Source organism: Sapajus apella, unplaced genomic scaffold (assembly GCF_009761245.1).
Source record: "Sapajus apella isolate SASKATOON/1434 unplaced genomic scaffold, GSC_monkey_1.0 scaffold45, whole genome shotgun sequence".
Lineage (NCBI taxonomy): Eukaryota > Metazoa > Chordata > Mammalia > Primates > Cebidae > Sapajus > Sapajus apella.
In genome coordinates, this window is record NW_022436985.1 from 18,857,428 (window position 1) to 18,878,087 (window position 20,660).

A 20,660-nucleotide genomic window follows, 5' to 3' on the forward strand; every position below is an offset into this window, starting at 1 on the left:
AGTTTGAGACAAGCCTTGGCAACATAGTAAGATCTAGTCTCTACAAAAAAAAAAAAAGTTTAAGTAGCTGAGAATGGTGATGCACACCTGTAGTCCCAGATACTTGGGAGGCTGAGGGAGAAGGATCATTTGAGCCTAAGAGGTCGAGGCTGCAGTAAGTCTATGATCATGCCACCCACTCCAGCCTGGGCAAGAAAGCAAGACTCTTATCTCAAAAAAAAAAAAGAAAGAAAAGATAACAAGTTTGGCAACACTCAATATCAAATGGTTAATCTGTGATAGAACTAAGATTTTAACTCATGGCTTTATAATTCCAAAGTCAATGGTCTTTCTGATAAACTACACTATTAACATCAGTTTTGTAACCTGATATAAAAGGTAAATAATTCATCATCAACTTATGGAATAATATAACATTTGCATATAGCAGATTATTGATATAATTACTGATTTTTGCATAAATGGATCATTACAAATTTAACTTTCCCAGAAATCAGTGTTTAAAATTAAGAAGAGAAAAAACTAGACTTGATTCATTTTTAGACACAGTCCACCAAAATGTTAAATTCAGCTAATCTTCCTAAAAGTCTGTAAATGATATCATAAACTAAGGCAACAAATAAGTCAGAAAGATGATTCTTTGTGTCCAAAGTAAGGCAGGTCAGCTGACTGTACCAGACTGTGAATACATGAATTCTCCTTAATTTCCTATCGCAAACCTATTTACAACTGTTCAGTCTCAAGGAGAAAAATGTTTATGTCTTGTTAGACACTCATTTTTCCAACTGTGCTATTGAATTTATCTCCTCCAGAATACTGTTCTTTATTCCTCCTTCCTTTACTTTCAGTCTTTCTATATACAGTTGAGACTTGAACAATCAGGGGATTAGAGATATAAACCTCTGGCATAGTCAAAAATCCATGTTTAACTTCTGACTTCTCAAACATTTAACTTCTAATAGCCTACTGTTAACCAGAAGCCTTACTGATAACATAAAGAGTCAACTCTTTTTAATCAACTAATACGTATTTTGAATGTTATATCATATATTCTTAAAGTAAGCTAGAGAAAACAAAATGTTAATAATAAGATATATTTAATACTAATTAAGTGAAAGTAGATTATAATAAAGGTCCTCATCCTCCTCATCTTCACATTGAGTAGGGTGAGGAGCAAAGAAGGGTTGTTCTTGCTGTCTCAGGACAGCAGAGGTGAGAGAATCAGTGTATAAATGAATCCACACAGTTCAAACCCATGTTGTTCAAGGGTCAATTGTATGTATTAACACTCACTCCCACATCATATAATTTTGTCTTGCCCATATAAAATCTAAATTCTTCCCTTAATCCTTACCTACCTACCTTTCTCTGTTCTCAGTACAGCTAGACTCTTCCAAAGAATAATCCATCATTAATATCTCAATTTCTTCATCTCCCATTCACTTCTCAAGTCCGCTACAATCAGGATTCCAACCATATTATTCTTGCCAAGATTAAATAATTCCTAAATGCTAAATCTAATTGACTATTTCTAGTTACCTTACTACTGTGGACATCTCAAAAGATGTGCTCAATCTTTTGGGGAAAAAAATGTACTTTCTTCAGCTCTCCTCTACTTCTGTCTCTATGGTTCTTCTTTCTCTATCCCTTTTCTTATCTCTCTGTCTTGCCTCTTCACTGTTAGAATTAACCAGAATTTTCTTCTTATCCCTCCTTTAGTCTGTTCTAACTGGCATCAACTACCACTTTCTTGATGGTAAATCCAATGGCCAGGATTTGTCTCAGATGTCTTTTGTGACTAAATGCTTACTAAAAAGATTCCAATGCCACTATAGACAACTCACTCAACCTATGGGAAACTGAACTCTTTTCTTGATCTACCCTAATATTCTCCCTTTCCGGAAAAGAACTTCACCAATTTTGCTCAAACAAAAATCTACTAATCATTTTAGGTTCCTCTTTTTCCTTCAAGGTCCCCTGCTCCCTCCCATATGGTTACTAAATCCTACATATTCTCCCTTTGTAATATCTCTCAGGCTACCATTTCAAGCATGGAGTCTTTTGCAACAGACTTATTTTTTTTAAGAGAGGGGGTCTCACTATGTTGTCCAGGCTGGAGTGCAGTGGCTATTCACAGGCATGATCCCACTACTGATCAACATGAAAGTTTTGACCTGCTCCACTTCCAACCTGAGCCAGTTCACCCTTCCTTAGGCAACTTGGTGGTCCCCCTCACTTCCAGGAGGTCACCATATTGATGCCAAACTTAGTGCAGACAATAGATCAGCATAGGGCACTGCAGTCCAGAACTACTGGGCTCAAGCAATCCTCCTGCCTTAGCCTCCCGAATAGCTGGGACTACAGACAGACATCACTGCACCCAGCTGCAATAATCTTTTAATCACTACTTCTCAAACTGAAGTAGTGAAGCAATAGCTTTATTTCTTATTTTTGTTATTAATTCCCACTTCACATTGTCCTAGTGATTCAAATACATATAAAGTTATTTCTCACTTGCTTTCAATTTCTGTAGTCATTTTGCTGCAGACCACACTTTGAGGTACACTGCTCTAAATAGTTTTTTTAGTTCCAATATCAGACATCTAATTATATTCCCCAGTCTTCCCAGTGTAATCTTTCTAGAATGTATATCTAATCATATTCCTTTCCTGTTTAAAGTCCTTCCATTTCTACCTATTGCCTCCATTGTCTCATCATGATAGCCCCTGACAACATCTCCAGTTTAATTTTTTCCCTCACCTAATACTGCTATCCTCAAATATCTGCAATTCCCTGAACATACTGATTTGTCTGGGACCTTTGCTCACAACCGTTCTCTCTACTCTGAATGCCCTCTTCATTCCTACAAGTTCATGTGCATTCATTTCTCAGGGCTTACCATAAGTAACATCTTTTCCATGAAGCTTTCCTCATTTCCCAATCCCAACTCAACCAGAATAAGGCAACTCTCTCCTTCATGCACCAACAGAACAATTTATCTATTGTAGTATTTGCATCTTAATCGAATATAGTTTTCATGTCTCTCTCAACCCAACCAAACTTGAAATCCTTGAGAGGCAGGGGCTGTAATCTTTATAATAATCCTTTTAGATTTTTAGATAAAACTATACATAGAAATGGAAATAGCTCCTGAATGAACTTCTGAGACTATGCTCATATTAATCAAGGCTGGGAAATTAGAAGGTAGAAGAAATAAGAAGTGCCAATGCAAATGTAAATTAAAACAGAAATTATCTGCAAATGGCAGGATACTTGGCACTATTTTAAAAATGCTATGAAAACACAGAAGTAGAAAGAAAAAAGATCAAAAACTTTTACACACACTATGCTTAACAAGTATAAAACTGAGACCTACAAGGAAAATGAATAGTTCAAAATTCAAATAGTTATGCTAATATAATGAGATTACAAGTGCTTTTTCTTATATTATTCAAAGTTTTATGATATAGTTATCTTTTCATCATAAATTTTTGATTCAATTATAGCATAGACACGTTTGTACATTGCTATATAATCTTCATTGCCATGATTTTAAAAACAGCATTAAATTTTAATTACTAAATAAACCATAATTTAATATTTCACCTATTATTGGATAAAGTGCTTTAAATTTTGTTTCCACAACTAATGATGTACTGAACATTTTCGTAGCTGCATTTTTCCCCAAGATTTTATGTTATTTTCTTAAGTTACCAGAAATAAGGCTTTTAAAAAAAATCAAAAAACATTTTATTCTTAAGCTGCTCTCAAAAAAAATTTTACCAATTTATAAATTCCATCAACTATATCTTATGCTAATTTTACTCCATATTTTAAGCATTATATATATATATATATATATATGTAAAATGATACTACATTGTATTTACTTATCAGCTCCATTGTACATTTTCCCCAAAACAATATATTTCAACAGAGGAAACTATCAAAACTCTTAAGATTAAGCATTCCAAATCAATGAGAATTTTTTTAAAACTTCCAGTGTGAACATAAATCAGTGTATTCATTCTGCAGGCCCATCTAGCAATAAATCCATTCTGTAAATGTACATGCTCTTGGCCATTATTCCTCCTCTAGGAATAATGTCATGTGCCAAATGTTCCTGTATCAGGATATTCAATAAAGAATTATTTAAAATATTGCAATTCTTCTTGATGGATTTGCAAAAGCAGCAAAGAAATATTGTGATAAAAATTTAAATATTAAAAATATTAACAACTTCTGGAAATTCCCATAGAATTAGATAAATCATTTGTAAAAATCAAGTAGACCTATATAGTTCAGATCTCACTGCACTGCATTCACCATATATAAAAATCATGACAAAATCTAACATTTCCTGAAAAACTATGTGTCAGACATTTTTTGTGCCTCACAAGTATTTTTCTTATTAATCAGTAAAAACCTTATGAGTCACATGTTATGGAATATTACCCTCACTTTATAGATGAGGAAACTAATATACACAGCAAGTAGGTCATTTACCTGGGTCAGATGCTAATAACAGACCTTAAACCCAGATCATCTTAACTTCAAGAATTTACTCATATAGATAATTTTAAAATATAATTACAATTAAATGTTATTTCTGATCCCTACTTTTTCAATACACATCCTTTGAGTAGTTTACCATAATATAGACATTTGTATAAAATTACCATAATATAGGTATTTGTATAAAAAACTGGCAAAATTTGATAGTTTGATCGTTGGCTCACCAAGCTCAATATTCCATCTCTGGTAGTGACATTAGGACTATTGGTTGTGAGAAAAATGAATGTCATTTATAATCTTGGCTGCAAAAAAGTTATAGATTCATAAAGATAAGGAAAGAAAATTAAAAGCACCCTTTGTTTCAATAAATTAAACACTGTGTCCGGACTGGGCACAATGGCTCACACCTGTAATCCCAACACTGTGGGAGGCCAAGGCAGTAGCACTGCTTGAACCCAGGAATTCAGGATCAGCCTGTCCAACACAGCAAGACCTCTACTAAAAATTAAAAAATTAACCAGGCATGGTGGCTCGTGCTTGTAGTCCAGGTTACTCAGGAGGCTAAGGTGGGAGGACTGCTTGAGCTCATGAGTTCAAGGTTGCAGTGAACCGAGATCATGCCACTGCACTCCACTCTGCGCAAAAAAAGCAAGATACTGTTTCAAAAACAACGAAAAGTATATTCATATAAAAATTAGAGTATAATTGGCAATGATATTATGGTCCATTTGCTCCATAAAATTTTCTGGTGGTTTTTGGATATTCTTTAATAACAGATCTAAATTTCCATCTATATCCCAACTTCCATTAATAAATCTAGGGATCCATCTTCTTTTTTCCCCAAGTCTCACTTTCAATTTTTATTTCATTATCTCTTTTTTTTAAGGGTCAGTTCTTTTATTTTTTCTAATATCATTTACTTTAAGAAAATCCTCAATGTCAAATATTTTTTTAAAATTATCCTAAAGCCTCTGAGATTTCAACCTTTAATCAAAATGGCTTTTGAAATGTGTGAGAAATTAGAAAAAGTATAAACTATGCGGCAAACTCAGGATATCAAAATGTGTCAAATGCAGCTAAATAGTGTTTAAAGAGAAATCTGTACCTTAAACCCCATGCCTTAAAAAGATGGGTGTAAAATTAAATACAGGTGTACCTTTTAGTATTGTGCCAGACTTCATTGCACTTCCAAGGTTGCCTTTTAAAAAAAACTGAAACTCTGTAGCAAGCCTATGTTGAACAAGTCTATCACTGCCACTTTTTCAAGAGCATGTGATCACTTTGTGTCTTTTTGTCATGTTCTGGTAATTCTTACAATATTTTAAACTTTTTCATTATTATGATATCTGTTATGGTGATCTGTGATCAGTAATCTTTGATGTTACTTTGTTTTGGGCTCCACAAACTGAGCCCATATAAGATGGCAAACTTAATTGATAAATGTTCATATGTGTTCTGACTGGTCCACCAACCAGCCATTCCACATCTCTCTCCCTTTCCTTGGGTCTCCCTATTCCCTGAGACACAACAATATTGAAATTAGGCCAATTAATAACCCCACAATGGTCTCTAAGTGTTCAGGTGAAAGGAAGAAATGTGTGTCTGTCACTTTAAATAAAGAGTTAGAAATGACTAACCTTAGAGAGGAAGGCATGCTGAAAACTGACAAAGGCCAAAAGCTAGGCCTCTTGCACCAGTTAGCCAAGTGAATGCAAGGGAAAAATTCTTCAAGGAAATTAAAAGTGATACTCCAGTGAGCATGTGAATGATAAGAAAGCTAAACACCCTTATTGCTGATATGGAGAAAATTTTAATGATCTGGACAGAACATCAACCACTGCATTCCGTTAAACCAAAACCTTAATCCAGAGCATGGCTCTAACTCTCTTCAATTCTATGAAGGCTGAGTAAAGTGAAAAACCTGCAGAAGAAAAGTCTGAAGCTAGCAGAGGTTGGTTCATGAGCTGTAAGGAAAGAAGCCATCTCCAGAACATATAAGTACAAGGTAAAGCAGGAAGTACAGGTTATCCAGAAGATTTCACTAAGATCACTGATGAAGGTGGCTACACTACACTAAACAACAGATTTTCAATACAGGCAAAACAGCCTTCAATTCGAAGATGCCATGTAGGACTTTTAAAGCTAAAGTTAGTCAATGTCTGGCTTCAAAGATGCAAAGGATAGACTGACTTTCTTGTTAGGACCTAATGCAACCACTGACTTTAAGTTGAAACCAATGCTTACTTGCCATTCCAAAACTCCTAGGCCCTTAAGAACTATGCTAAACCTACTTTGTTTGTGCTCTATAAATGAAACAACAAAGCCTGGATGACACCACATCTGTTTCCAGAAAAGTTTACCAAATATTTTAAACCCACTATTGAAATCTACTGCTCAGAAAAAAAAAGATTCCTCTCAAAATATTCCTGCTCATGCCTGTAATCCCAGCACTTTGGGAGGCCGAGGTGGGCGGATCACGAGGTCCAGAGATCGAGACCAACCTGACCAACATGCTGAAACCCCATCTCTACTAAAAATACAAAAATTAGCTGGGCGTGGTGGCACACGCCAGTAGTCCCAGTTGCTTGGGAGGCTGAGGCAGGAGAATTGCTTGAACCCAGGAGGCGGAGGTTGCAGTGAGCCAAGATTGCGCCACTGCACTCCAGTCTGGCACCTGGCAACAAAGCAGGACTCTGTCTCATAGAACAAAAAAAAGAAAAAAAAAAAAAAAAAAATTCCTGCTCATTGACAATGCATATGTCACCTAAGAGTTCTGATGGAGATGTACAACAAGATTATTGCTGTTTCCATGCCTGCTGTCATCCTATCTGTAGCCCATGCATCATGGAGTAATTGTGACTTTCAAGTCTTATTAGCTGGGCAAGCTGGCTCACACCTATAATCCTAGCTACTCTGGAGGCTGAGGTGAGAGGACTGCTTGATGCCAGGAGTTCAAGATCAACCTAGTCAACACAGTGAGACCCCCATCTCTAAGAAAAACTTTTAAAGAATTTCACAGGTGTGGTAGCGCACGCCTATAGTCCCAGCTACATGGGAGGCTGAGGTGGGAGGATCGCTGGAGCCCAGGAGTTCGAGGCCACAGTAAGTTATGATCATGCCACAGCACTCCTGCCTGGGAGACAAAGCAGGACCCATTTTTAAAACTCTTATTATTGAAGAAATACATTTCATAAGGTTATAGCTGTCATAGTGATTCTTCTTATGAATCTGTGCAAAGTAAACTGAAAACCTGAAAAGAATTTGCCATTTTAGATTTCATTAAAAACATTCATTATTCATAAGAACTGGTGAAAATATCAACACTAACAGGGCTCTGGAAGTTGACTCCAACCCTCATGGATTACTTTGAAGGGTTTAAGACTTCAGTGAAGGAAGTGACTGCAGATGTCATGGAAAGAACAAGAGAACTAGAAATGGAGCCTAAAAACGTGACTGAATTGCTGCAATCTCATAATCAAACTGGAACAAATGAGGAGTTGCTTATGCTTGAACAAAGAAAGTGCTTTCTTGAGATGGAATCTGTACCTGGTGAAGATGCTGTGAACATTGTTGAAATGACTCAAAGAATTTAGAATATTAAATAAACATAGTTCATAAAGCAATGGTATGATTTGAGGGAATTAACTCCAATTTTGGAAGAAGTTCTACTGTGGATAAAAACTGGTATCAAATAGTACTGCATGCTACAGAGATGTCTTTCATGAAAGGAAGAGTTAATTGATTTGGCAAACTTAATCATCGTTTTGTTTTAAGAAATTACCATAGCCACCCCTTCTTTCAGCAGCTACCACCCTAATCCATCAGCAGCCTTCAATACTGAGGCAAAACCCTCTACCAGCAAAAAATTACAACCAGCTGAAGGCTGAGATGAGCCTTAGCATTTTTTTATCAATGTTATTTTTAAATTATAGTATATATATTTTTTAGACATAATTATTGCATACTTAGCAGACTGCAGACTACAGTGTAGCGTAAATGTAACTTTTGTATGCACTGGGAAACAAAAAAATTTGTGTGCCTCTCTTTATTGCAAAATATTCACTTTTTGCAGTGGTCTGGAATGGAACCCGCAGTATCTCCAACATATGCCTGTACTTAAGTCTTAAGAAGCTAGAGAAAGAGCAGCAAATTATTTTTGAAGTGGGGAGAAGAAAACATAAAAATTTTAGCATAAGTCAATAAATAAAGAGCAGCTAAAGTCAAAAGTTGGTTCTTTAAAGAGATTAATCCAATTGATCTACCTTTAGCAAATTTGATAAACAGGATAAAATACATATTATTACTATTAGGTATAAAAAAAGGAATATCAGTATAGATTCTCCACGTTTTAAAAGAATGATACTGGAACATTATTTAAAATTTCATGTCAGTAAAACTCAGTATCTCAGATGAAATGTACAAATTTCTTTAAAAATACAAATTTCAAAATTTACAATGGAAGGAAACTGAACATCTAAATGGCCCTATAACTATTAAAGATATTAAAAACCTTTCCACAAAGATAACTTGAAGCCCCGTTTGCTTCAAAGGTGAAATCTAAATATTTAGGGAAAAAAAAAAAATACACATCAAACACTAACTTAATGGAAGTAGAGGTAACATTTCCCAACTCATTTTACGAGACAAACATAACTCTGAAACAAAAGCCTGACAAAGAGATTATAAAGAAAGAAAACCAAAGTTCACTATCCTTCACGAATAAAAAATCCTCTTAAAAGCTGAAAACAGCAGTTTTTTTTATAAAAGACATTGTGGTCAACTAGGGTGTCTCTAAGAAATTCGGGGCTGGTTTGGCATTTCCCACTAGTCTCATCCTCCTCCACCTATCAATCACATTTTAGACTCAGTAATCTGTACCAAACTAAAGGATCTCTCAAGCCTGGGAAACACTGTATACATCCCCCAGGTCTCAGTTTAAAGGCTGGGAGCAAAATAATTTACAGTCATTTGCTGAAACTCTTAGAGTGAAAGACAAAAGAGAAGAAAAGGTGTGGCAAAATGTGTAAAACCAAAGTATCCTCAGATAAATTAAAATATATCACATCCAATAATATGTTATTTGCAATTAGAAATATTGTTTGTAATATAAAGCCAATAAATTTTCTAAGATGCAAATATAAAAAATGAAGAGCTGGAAAACAGAGCGGAACAAAATTTAAATTAGCGGCTCAATCCAAAAGGCACAATATCCTAGTAAGAGGATTGATTTTAAAAGAAGAAAGTCCAGAAAGAGGAAGAAAGAAAATTACCAAAAGATACAAAGCAAGAAAATATAAGCTTCCAGGCTGAATAAGGCCCACTAGGTCCCCAGCACAATGAGTAACATGGTACAACATCTTGAATATTTGGAACAAGTTAATACAGATGCTAAAAATGTCCATGGTGGGGTGAGAAAGGGAAAAGAGGGAAAAGAGGAAAAAGAGGAGGAGCAGGAATAAGAAAAAGAAGAAGAAATCCACTACAGCTCACTCATAAAGGATGAGGAAAGAGAATAAGATTAGATTTCTCAACAGAAATATGAGAAGCTAGAATACTGTGAAGCAGTGCCTCTTACAACTCACAGGGAAAATTGCATCTAACCTAAAATTATTTGCCCAGCCAAATTATCAATCAGGTATCAGTTTAGGGAAAATAAAAATTTTTAGGCAGCAAAGTTTATTTTTATTTTTGTAGAGATGGGGTCTCACTATGTCACCCAGACTGGTCTTAAACTCCTGGCCTCCAGCAAGCAATCCTCCACCTCAGCCTCCCAAAATGCTGGGATTACAGGCATGAGTCACCACACTCAGCCTAGGCAGCAAGGCTTAAAACTTCCTCTCATGCATATTTTCTCAAGCAACAACTAGAGGAGTTCCTTTAATAACAAACCAAGAAAGAGAACTAGAAGAGATCCAGAAATTTCCATAAACACTGATGGGAAAAAATATTAGAATTATAATGTGTGGGAGCTCTAGAAAGCAAATAATTCTGATTGCAGAGCTCCATGAGAGATGTGATAAAGAATGAAAATGATAGCCATTTTTAACTGGGAGGAAATTTACACTTCTTAATGGAGACTAATCGATGATAGGGTACATAAAAACTAAGCAAGCATAGTAATTATAAACATAGTAATTAACTCCAGGAAAAGCAAAGACAGGAAATGTGATCATACATACTAAACCTCAGTGGTGACAAAATATTTACATATTTTAAAAATGTAGACACTGAACACTGATTCAACCAAAAACTGTCAAAAACATGCTGGAAGGATGGAAGGAAAGGACACATGTGTGTGTGCGTGAGTGCGTGCGTGTGTGTGTGTGTATGCATGGTTGTGTATGTGAGGTGGACAAACTGTAAAATATCTAAATCCAAAAAAAAATCTCATTTTCCATAATAGAAGCTCCACAGATGTCGTTTTTAAAACTGCAGAGATAAGAAATAGCAGAGAAGTCTTTTTTTTGTTGTTTTCATTTCAAAACTTGTTAAAACTGACTTTTTAAACATATACATACTTTAGTAAAGTTTTAATTTACAAATTATAAGATTATGATAAACTGCAGAAAAAGTATAAACTAATCTATTATGGCATCAAAGCTAAGATTAAAAGTTTTAACAGAAACTTTTTCTTTTAAAATAAAAAGAGTACAATTCCTAATAAAACCAGTGGTTTTATTATTCAGGACAGTGGTTCTTCTTAAATGCACATTATCATTGGACTTCAAACTTAACTAAGTTCTTATAAGCATTCTGCTGCATAATTAAATTCATTTTATTCTCAAGTAGCATTCTCTATATGGTTTACTAAAAATTAAATTCTGTTTATTATCAACTCTCAAATTCAAATAAGATAGTTTATCACATATACTTATCATTCTGTATTATACATACACATGTATACTTGGGAATCGTTTTTTTGCCTTTCTTGAGTCCTAGTCCTAGAAATCTCCAGATGCTTTTTTAGTCTCACAATGCTAGTACAGTGTATTTTTTTAAATTGCATTTTAGGTTTTGGGGTACATGTGAAGAACATGCAAGACTGTTGCATAGGTACATACATGGCAGTGTGATTTGCTGCCTTCCTCCCCATCACCTGTATCTGGCATTTCTCCCTATGCTATCTCTCCCCAACTCCCCACCCCCCACAGTCCCTCCCCAATTTCCCTCCGACAGACCCCAGTGTGTGATGCTCCCCTCCCTGTGTCCATGGTGTTCTCATTGTTCAATACCCGCCTATGAGTGAGAACATGCGGTATTTGATTTTCTGTTCTTGTACAGCATATTTTCACTGGATAGAACTCCTTATTCCAAAAGCTTACAGGGAGGTTAATTTTTGTTTTAGTAGGTTCAATTATTTTGCTATTAAAGCAAAATGCCCCTACTTTTTTTACCTAAAAATTATACATGACAAAGTATTTCAAAGTTTTATAATAAGTAGTTTAGATTTAACTTAATTATATATTTTAGATCTGATATATAGCAAATTAATGGTGCTAATATTGCAAAGTGATCACTTTTTCTTCTTTTTCTGGAGATGCATTTCTCCTATGACCATACTCTCCTTTATTCCACTCCATATACTTAATTTTTAGTAACCAAACCATTAAAGTATTCATGTTCACATTGCTTAAAAAGATTTCTTCAAAAGGTAACATTTATATTAATAGGCATTTTTTAAGGTCACTGTCCTAAATCTAAAGAATATGAATTTTTATAGATAGCCATGATTTTTTCATACATTCAACAAACAGTAGATACTGGGCAGGATTCAAAGATAGACAATTCATACTTCCCACCCTCAATAAGCTTAAAATCTAATATAAATGCCCATAGTAAACAGTTGGACAAAACAGTAGCAGCAATCAAGCTCAAATCTGTGAACATGTTGCAAACTACAAAATCTTTAGGCCAACTTCAAATTGTAAGTGTGTCCAGAGAAAAGACCAATCATTGAAGCTTACTTTAGTTCTCCTAACTACTATTCATTTCCCCAGGATTCTTTCAGATGCTATTAAAGAACAGAGAAGTAGTTACACAGGTCCATGCAAACCTGAAAAGGATAATGCAATTCCTTCCAGAGGATGTGAAAGAGCTAGTACTGAAACTGCTTTCTGCCACACATAGATCAGTATCTCAAGTCACTGAATACTATGTTCTTGAGAGCTTATAAAGACTATTTGAGGTATTATCATTTTAAAAAGTAGTAATTCCATGACCTAGGGTATTGAGAGTTTAACGGAACACATTTATGCAGAGTAAGTAAACAGACATAGTAAGCTATGTTCTCCAATTAAATATGTCATGTCATTTAAGAAAAGGAAAACTTGAAAGCAGCAAGCACAAAATAGCAAGAATAGGAACTGTTTTTAATAAATGTCAAAGAGAAAAATATGGAGTATGAAAGCAATGAAAAACAATCTTGCTAACTATCCTGTATATTCCAGATAACCAAGCAAGTCTGAAAAGTTGTTCAATGTACTCGGCAGAAATCCTAAATACTCAATTCTTATTTTGGCTTTACATTTGTTAAGTTTTTATTTTGTTGTTATTCCTGTACCTTTTAAATGATGTTATATATGTAACTTGCCTGAGTGAGAAATAAAAGGAACAGAACTAAATAACATGGCTGACAGTTACCATGAATATATTAAAATTTTACCTTCTAATAAAGCATAATTTCTTCTAACATAGTTCCCTTTGCCAAGATTAAAACCTTTTTTCCACTATAATCATATATACATGAAAATTCATTTATGCCAATGCACAATCTTATTCCATCCCAGTATCTTCCAAGTGTTAACTGTGTAATTTGAAATTATTACTGAAAATTGTTAATGTGAGAAACATCAATATTTAAATTATGGATTGAAATCAAAAGCAAAGGTGTAAGAAGAAAAGAGTAAAGTGATTGTGACATACACACAATTATTAATACTTTTAAAATGCATCTACAAGAGAGCATATACAAACTAGGAAAATATCAAATTTTTAAGCAAAAGCTAAGTATAAAAATATCTTTAAATATTTTTTTAATAGTATCCAATAATAAAGATGAAAAGAAGCAATTATGATTCCATCATATAAATCAGCATTTTTCTATTTTGGCAAAGATACAACTGAATAATTAACTCAATGCAAAGAACATCATTAAGAAGAGTAGTAGGATGGCTAAAGGTTAAAATATTTTCTATTTTCTGTAGCTAACGCCAGTCTTACTTCCACTTTATAAGATTTTGCTGTTGTTCTTGTGTGTTTTATTTGTGATGCTGCATGTGTAACTTGCCTGAATGAGAAATGAAAGGAACAGAACCAAAAGGATCTTCTGGAGGATGGTTATGTGGAGCAGAAAGTGAGTCTACATTCTTATCTGAGGATGCTCTCTCCTTGAGCCTATCTGCAAAAATAAGATGAAATGAAATAAAAAATGAAATAAAATAAAAATGATCTTTAAATTAAAAAGTGATACACCATATAAAGAAAAGTAAAAATTAAAGCAAAAGCCTTTTTGAAAAATATTAGGTTCAGAATCTGTCACTGTAAATATTAGGGAGTAGTCCTGAATCTAATACACATTTGTTGCTACAAAAGCAAGTTTGGTAATATAATCTGTGACAGATTGCACTAAATACAATTAACCTAATAATAAACTTAGTCTGTTTCATTTAAATACTATTTGCCCTCACCTTATAATATATTGGGCCTAAACTCAAATCCAGCTAAATAAACAGACATATTTGACAGACTGTCTCTAAAATTAAATTTAGAAAAAATATTGCAAATGGTTATTCATCCATAAAGTAGGTAAATCTTACTTCTTAATAGCAATAAAAAGTAATTCACTATATTTTACTTTTTTGTTCATTTTTCATACTACTTTGTATTATCAAACCATGCTCTCTCACACACACAAACACACATCCCTCCACACACATACACTCACAAAGACTTAGATAAAAACAGAGTTTACTGATTCGTCCAACAAGTAAATTTGAGTATCCAGTATGTGCCAATGTGCCAGGCACTATTCTAGGCAACTGGCATGTAATGTCAAACAGAACAAAGACCCCTGCCCTTATGCAGTTTACACAGCAGTGTGGAAAAACAAATAATAAGCAATAGGCATAACAAGAAATGTATATGGCATGTTAAAAGCTGTAGAGAAAAATGTAGTGCAGGGTAACACGAATTGAGGGAGTAGGTAAAGGTTGAAGTAATAGATTCTAATAACAGGTAAGAAAAGACTTGAAGGAAGTAAGGGAGTGAATACCTAGGAAAGAACAACCAGGTAGAGAAAGAGTTGGAGCAAAGACACTAAGGCAAGAGGCCCGGTGTGTTAGAGTTGATATATCCTGACTCCCTAGTAATGATTATCTTTTCCCTGCTCTTAAACTCTCCATATAGGTCAGGGATAAGGGCTCACACCTTTAATCCCAGTACTCTGGGAGACCAAGGCAGGAGGATTTCTTGAAACCAGCCTGGGCAACACAGAGAGATGTTCTTTGATTTTTTTCACCAAGCATGTAATAGAATTTGGATACCTCCTGATCTTTACAGAATGTTAACTTCACAATATTCTGTAACAGTCATTAACACACACGTTCCTTTAAAATGCAAAAATACTATCAAAAATCGAGGCAGCAGTGAGCCAAAATCATACCGCTGCATTCCAGCCTGGGTGACAAGAGACCCTGTCTCTAAAACAAACAACAAACTCTCCACATAGTAGATACACACTAGTTGAGAACTTCTGAGAACTTCCTGATTTTTGTAGGATGTCTCTCTAGCCTCTGATTCTTGGTAATCAAAATGCTATTTGGTACTCATTCTACCTCCTTTCCAGATATTTCAAGCATTTCTGCCAGCAGGTCTTTGGTCCACAGCCATTTGAAAAAATCCAAATCATGTTTAGACTGACCTATATTCCAAGAATTCCATGGTAAGCTGTACTGGTTTTAACTGAGTTCTAAGGCACTGCAGTGTGGGGCAGGGGGCAGAATCTAACCAGAATTGGAATTCCCTAAAAATGACTTTTAATTTCGGAGTGAAGCAAAAAGCCCCAAGTTCAAGCAGCATCTCTACTAACAGTGCTTTTAAAATTTAATATACATTCTAGTTACCTGGGGATTTGTTAAAATGTAAACTCTGATGGGATGAGTTTGGGGAGGATCCTGACATTCCACACCTCAATTAGACCCCAAGTGATACTGATACCGCTGTCCAAGAAGTACACTCTTGAATAAACAAGGCCCTAGAGTCTCTAATATTCTAAATATAATTACTCCTATGGGCAACTAATTCTTTCAAAACCTTTATGACAATGGATACAATTACCAACTTTTATAGCTAAGATGAACTCTGTAATATCTACATGAAACTTTGGATTGTTTAAATTTTTACTTAAAATTTTGTTGAAACACTATTAAACATTTTGTTGAGGCACTAATATTGAGTTAGCAAATAAATCTGACAATTGATTTATGAACAAACAAAACTTCCTAAACTCAAGTGCTGCTTTTCAAATCCAACACTGCACTGGTTAACAATAAAAATTTATTTTGGGTATTATTTTTCGAGATATTAACTGTATACTTAATGCAGGAAATCAGTAACAAATGCTCATTTTACTAAAGATTTTTTATTATTTTGTTTCAAAACACCTATTAAGGAGAAGCTAGTCCTATAACATCTTTCTGCAAAAGGTTGAAGAATAATTTATATAATGAAGGGTCCCTAACTTATTGTGGTGGGAGGCTGCGATCAAACCTCAAGGAGAGGCTTATGATTCACTGAATCATAGAGATTACATGTGGTTACCTATTTATTCGGGCCGTGAATGCATTTATGGAGTAACTGTAAAACCAGGAATGCCTTGTATCCTGGACTCCCCTACCCTTCTCCATTTCCCAAACTCCAGTGTATAAAGCACTGAGGACAAAGAAAAGAGGGCGTGAGGAAGAACAAATGGAAGAGACAGACTAGAGTGATAACAACAGCATGTCAATATCCACGGGCCCTCATTCCTGAAAATTAAGACCAAGAGTGTAAGTATTTAAGTCTGAATTAGAAACAGACTTTCTGCCTCAACCATCTGCATCAAAAGTGCTAGGATTCCTCTATAAAATGTAGTTATCTGGACCCTACCACAGACCTGATGAATCAAGTTACCTAAGTAGTAATTTAAGAATCTGCATTTTTATATACTTTTTATTTTTATTTTGTTTTGTTTTATGCTTTGAGGCAGGGTCTCACTCTTTCACCCAGTCTAGAGTACAATGGCATGATCATGGCTCACCCTGGCCTCAACCTCTCAGGTTCAAGTGATCCTCCAACCTCAGCCTCCCAAGTAGCTAGCACTACAGGCACAGGCTACCATGTTCAGCTAATTATTTATTTATTTATTTTTAAGAGATAAGCTCTCACTATGTTTCCCAGGCTGGTCTCGAACTCCTGGACTCAAGCAATGCTCTCAAAGTGCTAGATTACAGGCATGAGCCACCACACTCAGCCTCTCAGTGCACTTTTGTTTGTTTTTGAGACAGAGTCTCACTGTGTTGCCTGGGCTGTAATGCAGTGGCATGATCTTGGCTCGCTGCAATCTCTGCCTCTAAGGCTCAGCCTCTAGAGTAGCTGTGACTACAGGCACACGCCACCACACTTGGCTCAGGTTTTTTTTTTTTTTTTTGAGATGGAGTCTTGCTCTTGTCACCAGGCTGGAGTGCAGTGGTGCAATCTCGGCTCACTGCAACCTCTGCCTCCCGGGTTCAAGCGATTCTCCTACTTCAGCCTCCTGAGTAGCTAGGACTACAGGTGCATGCCACCACGCCTGGCTAGTTTTTTATAGTTTAGAAGAGACAGGGTTTTACCATGTTGGCCAGGATGGCTCAATCTCCTGACCTTGTGAGCCGTACATCTCGGCCTCCCAAAGTGCTGAGATTACAGGCGTGATCTACTGCAGCCAGCCAATTTTTTTTTTTTTTTTAATTTTTAGTAGACGTGATGTCTCACTATATTGCCCGTGCTAGTTTCGAACTCCTGGCCTCAAGGGACCCTCCCACCTCAACCTTCACAGTACGAGGATTACAGGCATGAAACACCACACCCGGCCCTCTCCATGTATTTAAACCACGACTATACTGATGATTCCTAGCTTATAAAACTGTGAAGTTATCACTAAGATTCCCTGAATCCTCATGCACTGTTGTATTACATGCATCCGTTTGTGGCAAATTTACGGTAAGTATATAACAAGTACTGTGAAACTATGACACAACTATAAACAATATCATGTAGGGGTGAACTTATTTTTATATAGGGGTCCCTACAAATAAAAATATGGAAGATACTGTTCTATGCAAAGTTTATTTATCCAGTTATTTCAAAATAGCAATCAGAATAAATTCATAGTAAAATGAATAGTGTTACTGTTCCACAAAACACAGAATCAACTTTTCAATGGAATTTTAAAAAAATCATTTAGGTTTCTAAAGTTCACATCAAAATGTGGGTTCTCAGGACACAAAATACAAAATAAATACACATATTAATTTTGTAATTATTAATTACCTATAAATAAAATCTAATGAAATGGTGGTGTAGAGCTACCTTGAAAATGCACAGTCATCTCTAAAATGTTTTTAATTACCATTTTCAAATGACTGGTTTTCTTTAGATTAGAACAAAGCTTGATTATCCAATATAAGAAACTTACCTCCCGTCCACAAAAGAATTATGTTGGTGAATAAAGACAGTATCTTTCTCAAGAATTTTAGTTGATACAGATAGCAAAAATACAGGATTTTAAAATCCTAGAATCAAAGTATATTCCATAACATCATCATGAAATTAAAATACTCTACAAAGTTAATTATGCTGCTTATATGGATAATGGTGTAAAAGGCTAAAAGGTTAATGAATAAGGTTTAAAAGTGCAGTCTTCATCTGATACTGTTGAAACTGTTGAAAAATTCTGTTATTCTGCACTAAAGGAACAGTAATAGTTCCAAATTTGCTAAAAACTATTAACAGTTAATATTTTACAATAAACTATTGATTCAGATGCTTATAGACATATCATTTGGTGGCTTCATAGATGAAACAACAACATTCAGCAGAATTTATAAAGCAATCAAAATTTTTAGTATCTTCTATTTTTCCTTTTAGTTATTTTGATCCAACTTTAAGCAGAAACAAACAAATCTACTATCAACAAATAAAATGTATTTCATGAAGTACTAATTTTAGTTAACTGGTAGAACTACGCACTATTTACACAAATATAAGTTAATAATTTCCCCAAAGCAAGCATTTGTATTCTAATTACTGTTTAATATATTAAATATTATGACAATTTTAAATTGCCATATTAAATATTAAAATATGACAAATTTGTAAAGTTTACATACTAATCTGGATGTTCTGGTACAAAAGACAGGTAAAAATACAAACTTAAATTTTAAAAAATATCATTGAGACAAGCTTTATTATTAATGCTTAATTTTGATTTAATGTTTTGTTCTTACTAAAATTAAGAACAGGTTAAAAAAATTCTGAACTATAAATGGTATTCATTTATAGTGAAAGCAAAAGAAAGAAGAATCTAGTTTATTTTATATATTAAATCTCTTTGCCTAGTATATGGAATCAATTGTTTTCTTAAAGATCACTTTTAAAAAGTTATCAATTACTTATATTTTAGAATTTTAATATCTCAGAATACTACTTAGAATCAACTGTTTTCTTAAAGGTCACTAAAATAAGATATCAATTACTAGTATTTTAGAAATCTGATATCTCAAAATACTATTATGATTTAAAAATTACTTTCTGGATAATACACACAAGTAAAATATTTCCTAAACAGCATATTATTTTCCTTTTTTTGTTTTTAAACAAATAACCATGAATCATTTTCAAAATAAAACCCCAATGACAATGTATTATTCTGAATAGTCATTACATTGGCAATGCCTATACTTTTAAGGGCCATATAAAGGCTTTCAGTTTCTCACTGTCAAGTGTTTTATAAACCAAATATAAATTATTTTAGAAAAGACTTCAGAAAATTGTTAATAAATACCTGTGCCAAGGTAAAGGGTACAAATAACCTATATGGCATTTCAAATTTATCAATCATTTATTCATTTTGGAAAATGACATGATTTATATTATAGTGATGGGCACAATTTTGGAGTCATTGAACCCACTATTTTGGAATTCAAAAGAGGTGAAAGTTATTAAACTTTAACTTTGGTATAATGACCAACTATCAATTTTCATTGCAGTTAGTCTTCTACTAAACTCTTAAGGTTCTAGAAGAGATCTTTTGCCCATCTAAATAATAAAGGCCCTATCAAATAGATGAAGTATTAGATACCTTATTGCTTCTGAATGAAAGAGGTGCTAAAGATGACTAAATATTACAGTTAAGTTAAACTCTGAGAGGAAATCTTTCTAAGCTACATTTTATACACAGCTTTACAGTAATTACAAACTTTTTTATTAAAGACATTTCACCTTTTTTGGACTCTAAAAGAGTGGGTTCAATGACCCCAAAATAGTCACTGAACAATGAATATCAATTATTAAGGGAAAAACAGACACTTTTCCTTCACCTTCCTTACGATCATTTGTCACTTCTGCTTCTGACATGTGTGCCCACAAAGCCCCCTCTAATTAGACTGTTAAATTACCACTGAGAAACTGATAATTTAAGTGTAATTTTTAAATCCTGGCTTTTTAAAAGCCAAAAAAATCTTTTAAGTCACAACATAAAGGCTTACACAGAAAATAAGGAAAGGGAAAGTGGCATTGATTTATTGAGTGCCCTGATTTAAAGACATCATTTCATTATCTGGACAATGCTATGAAGCAGGCATCACTATCCCCAGTTTATAAATGCAGAAGTGAGACTGACAGCAGTTGAGTGATTTATCTGAGATTACAACCTAGTTAAGTAACATTGTCAGGGATCAAAATTTATGTTTTCTGGTACTGTGTGCCAAATTAAGTGCATCAGACTTGTAACAATAATTTTAGTAGCTCATGGACCATCTAGGTGTTTTTCCAAATGGCTAACTTTGCTCCAAGTCTAATCTTCACATAAAATCCTTCTTGCACTTTCCTTTGGAACTTAATATCATTCT

At 34.4% G+C, this 20,660-nt stretch overlaps 2 protein-coding genes across 3 annotated transcripts in view; one reads left to right on the plus strand and one right to left on the minus strand.

The window, feature by feature from the left end:
• The window catches only part of PAQR3 (progestin and adipoQ receptor family member 3), a 58,276-nt gene extending 41,501 nt beyond the window's left edge, over window positions 1-16,775 (plus strand). Inside the window, exons 7-8 of the mRNA XM_032239826.1 lie at window positions 15,359-15,454; window positions 16,433-16,775. Coding sequence (XP_032095717.1) covers window positions 15,359-15,454; window positions 16,433-16,439 — 103 coding nt within the window. The 3' untranslated portion in view covers window positions 16,440-16,775. The remainder of the gene's footprint in view (window positions 1-15,358; window positions 15,455-16,432) is intronic.
• Window positions 1-20,660, minus strand: part of BMP2K (BMP2 inducible kinase) — a 128,835-nt gene that overhangs the window by 13,984 nt on the left and 94,191 nt on the right. The window contains exon 15 of one of the 2 annotated variants that reach the window (XM_032239824.1): window positions 13,802-13,912. The exons of the other annotated variant lie outside the window; for it this stretch is intronic. Within the exon in view, the coding sequence (XP_032095715.1) occupies window positions 13,802-13,912 (111 nt within the window). The remainder of the gene's footprint in view (window positions 1-13,801; window positions 13,913-20,660) is intronic. 2 annotated transcript variants of the gene reach the window in all.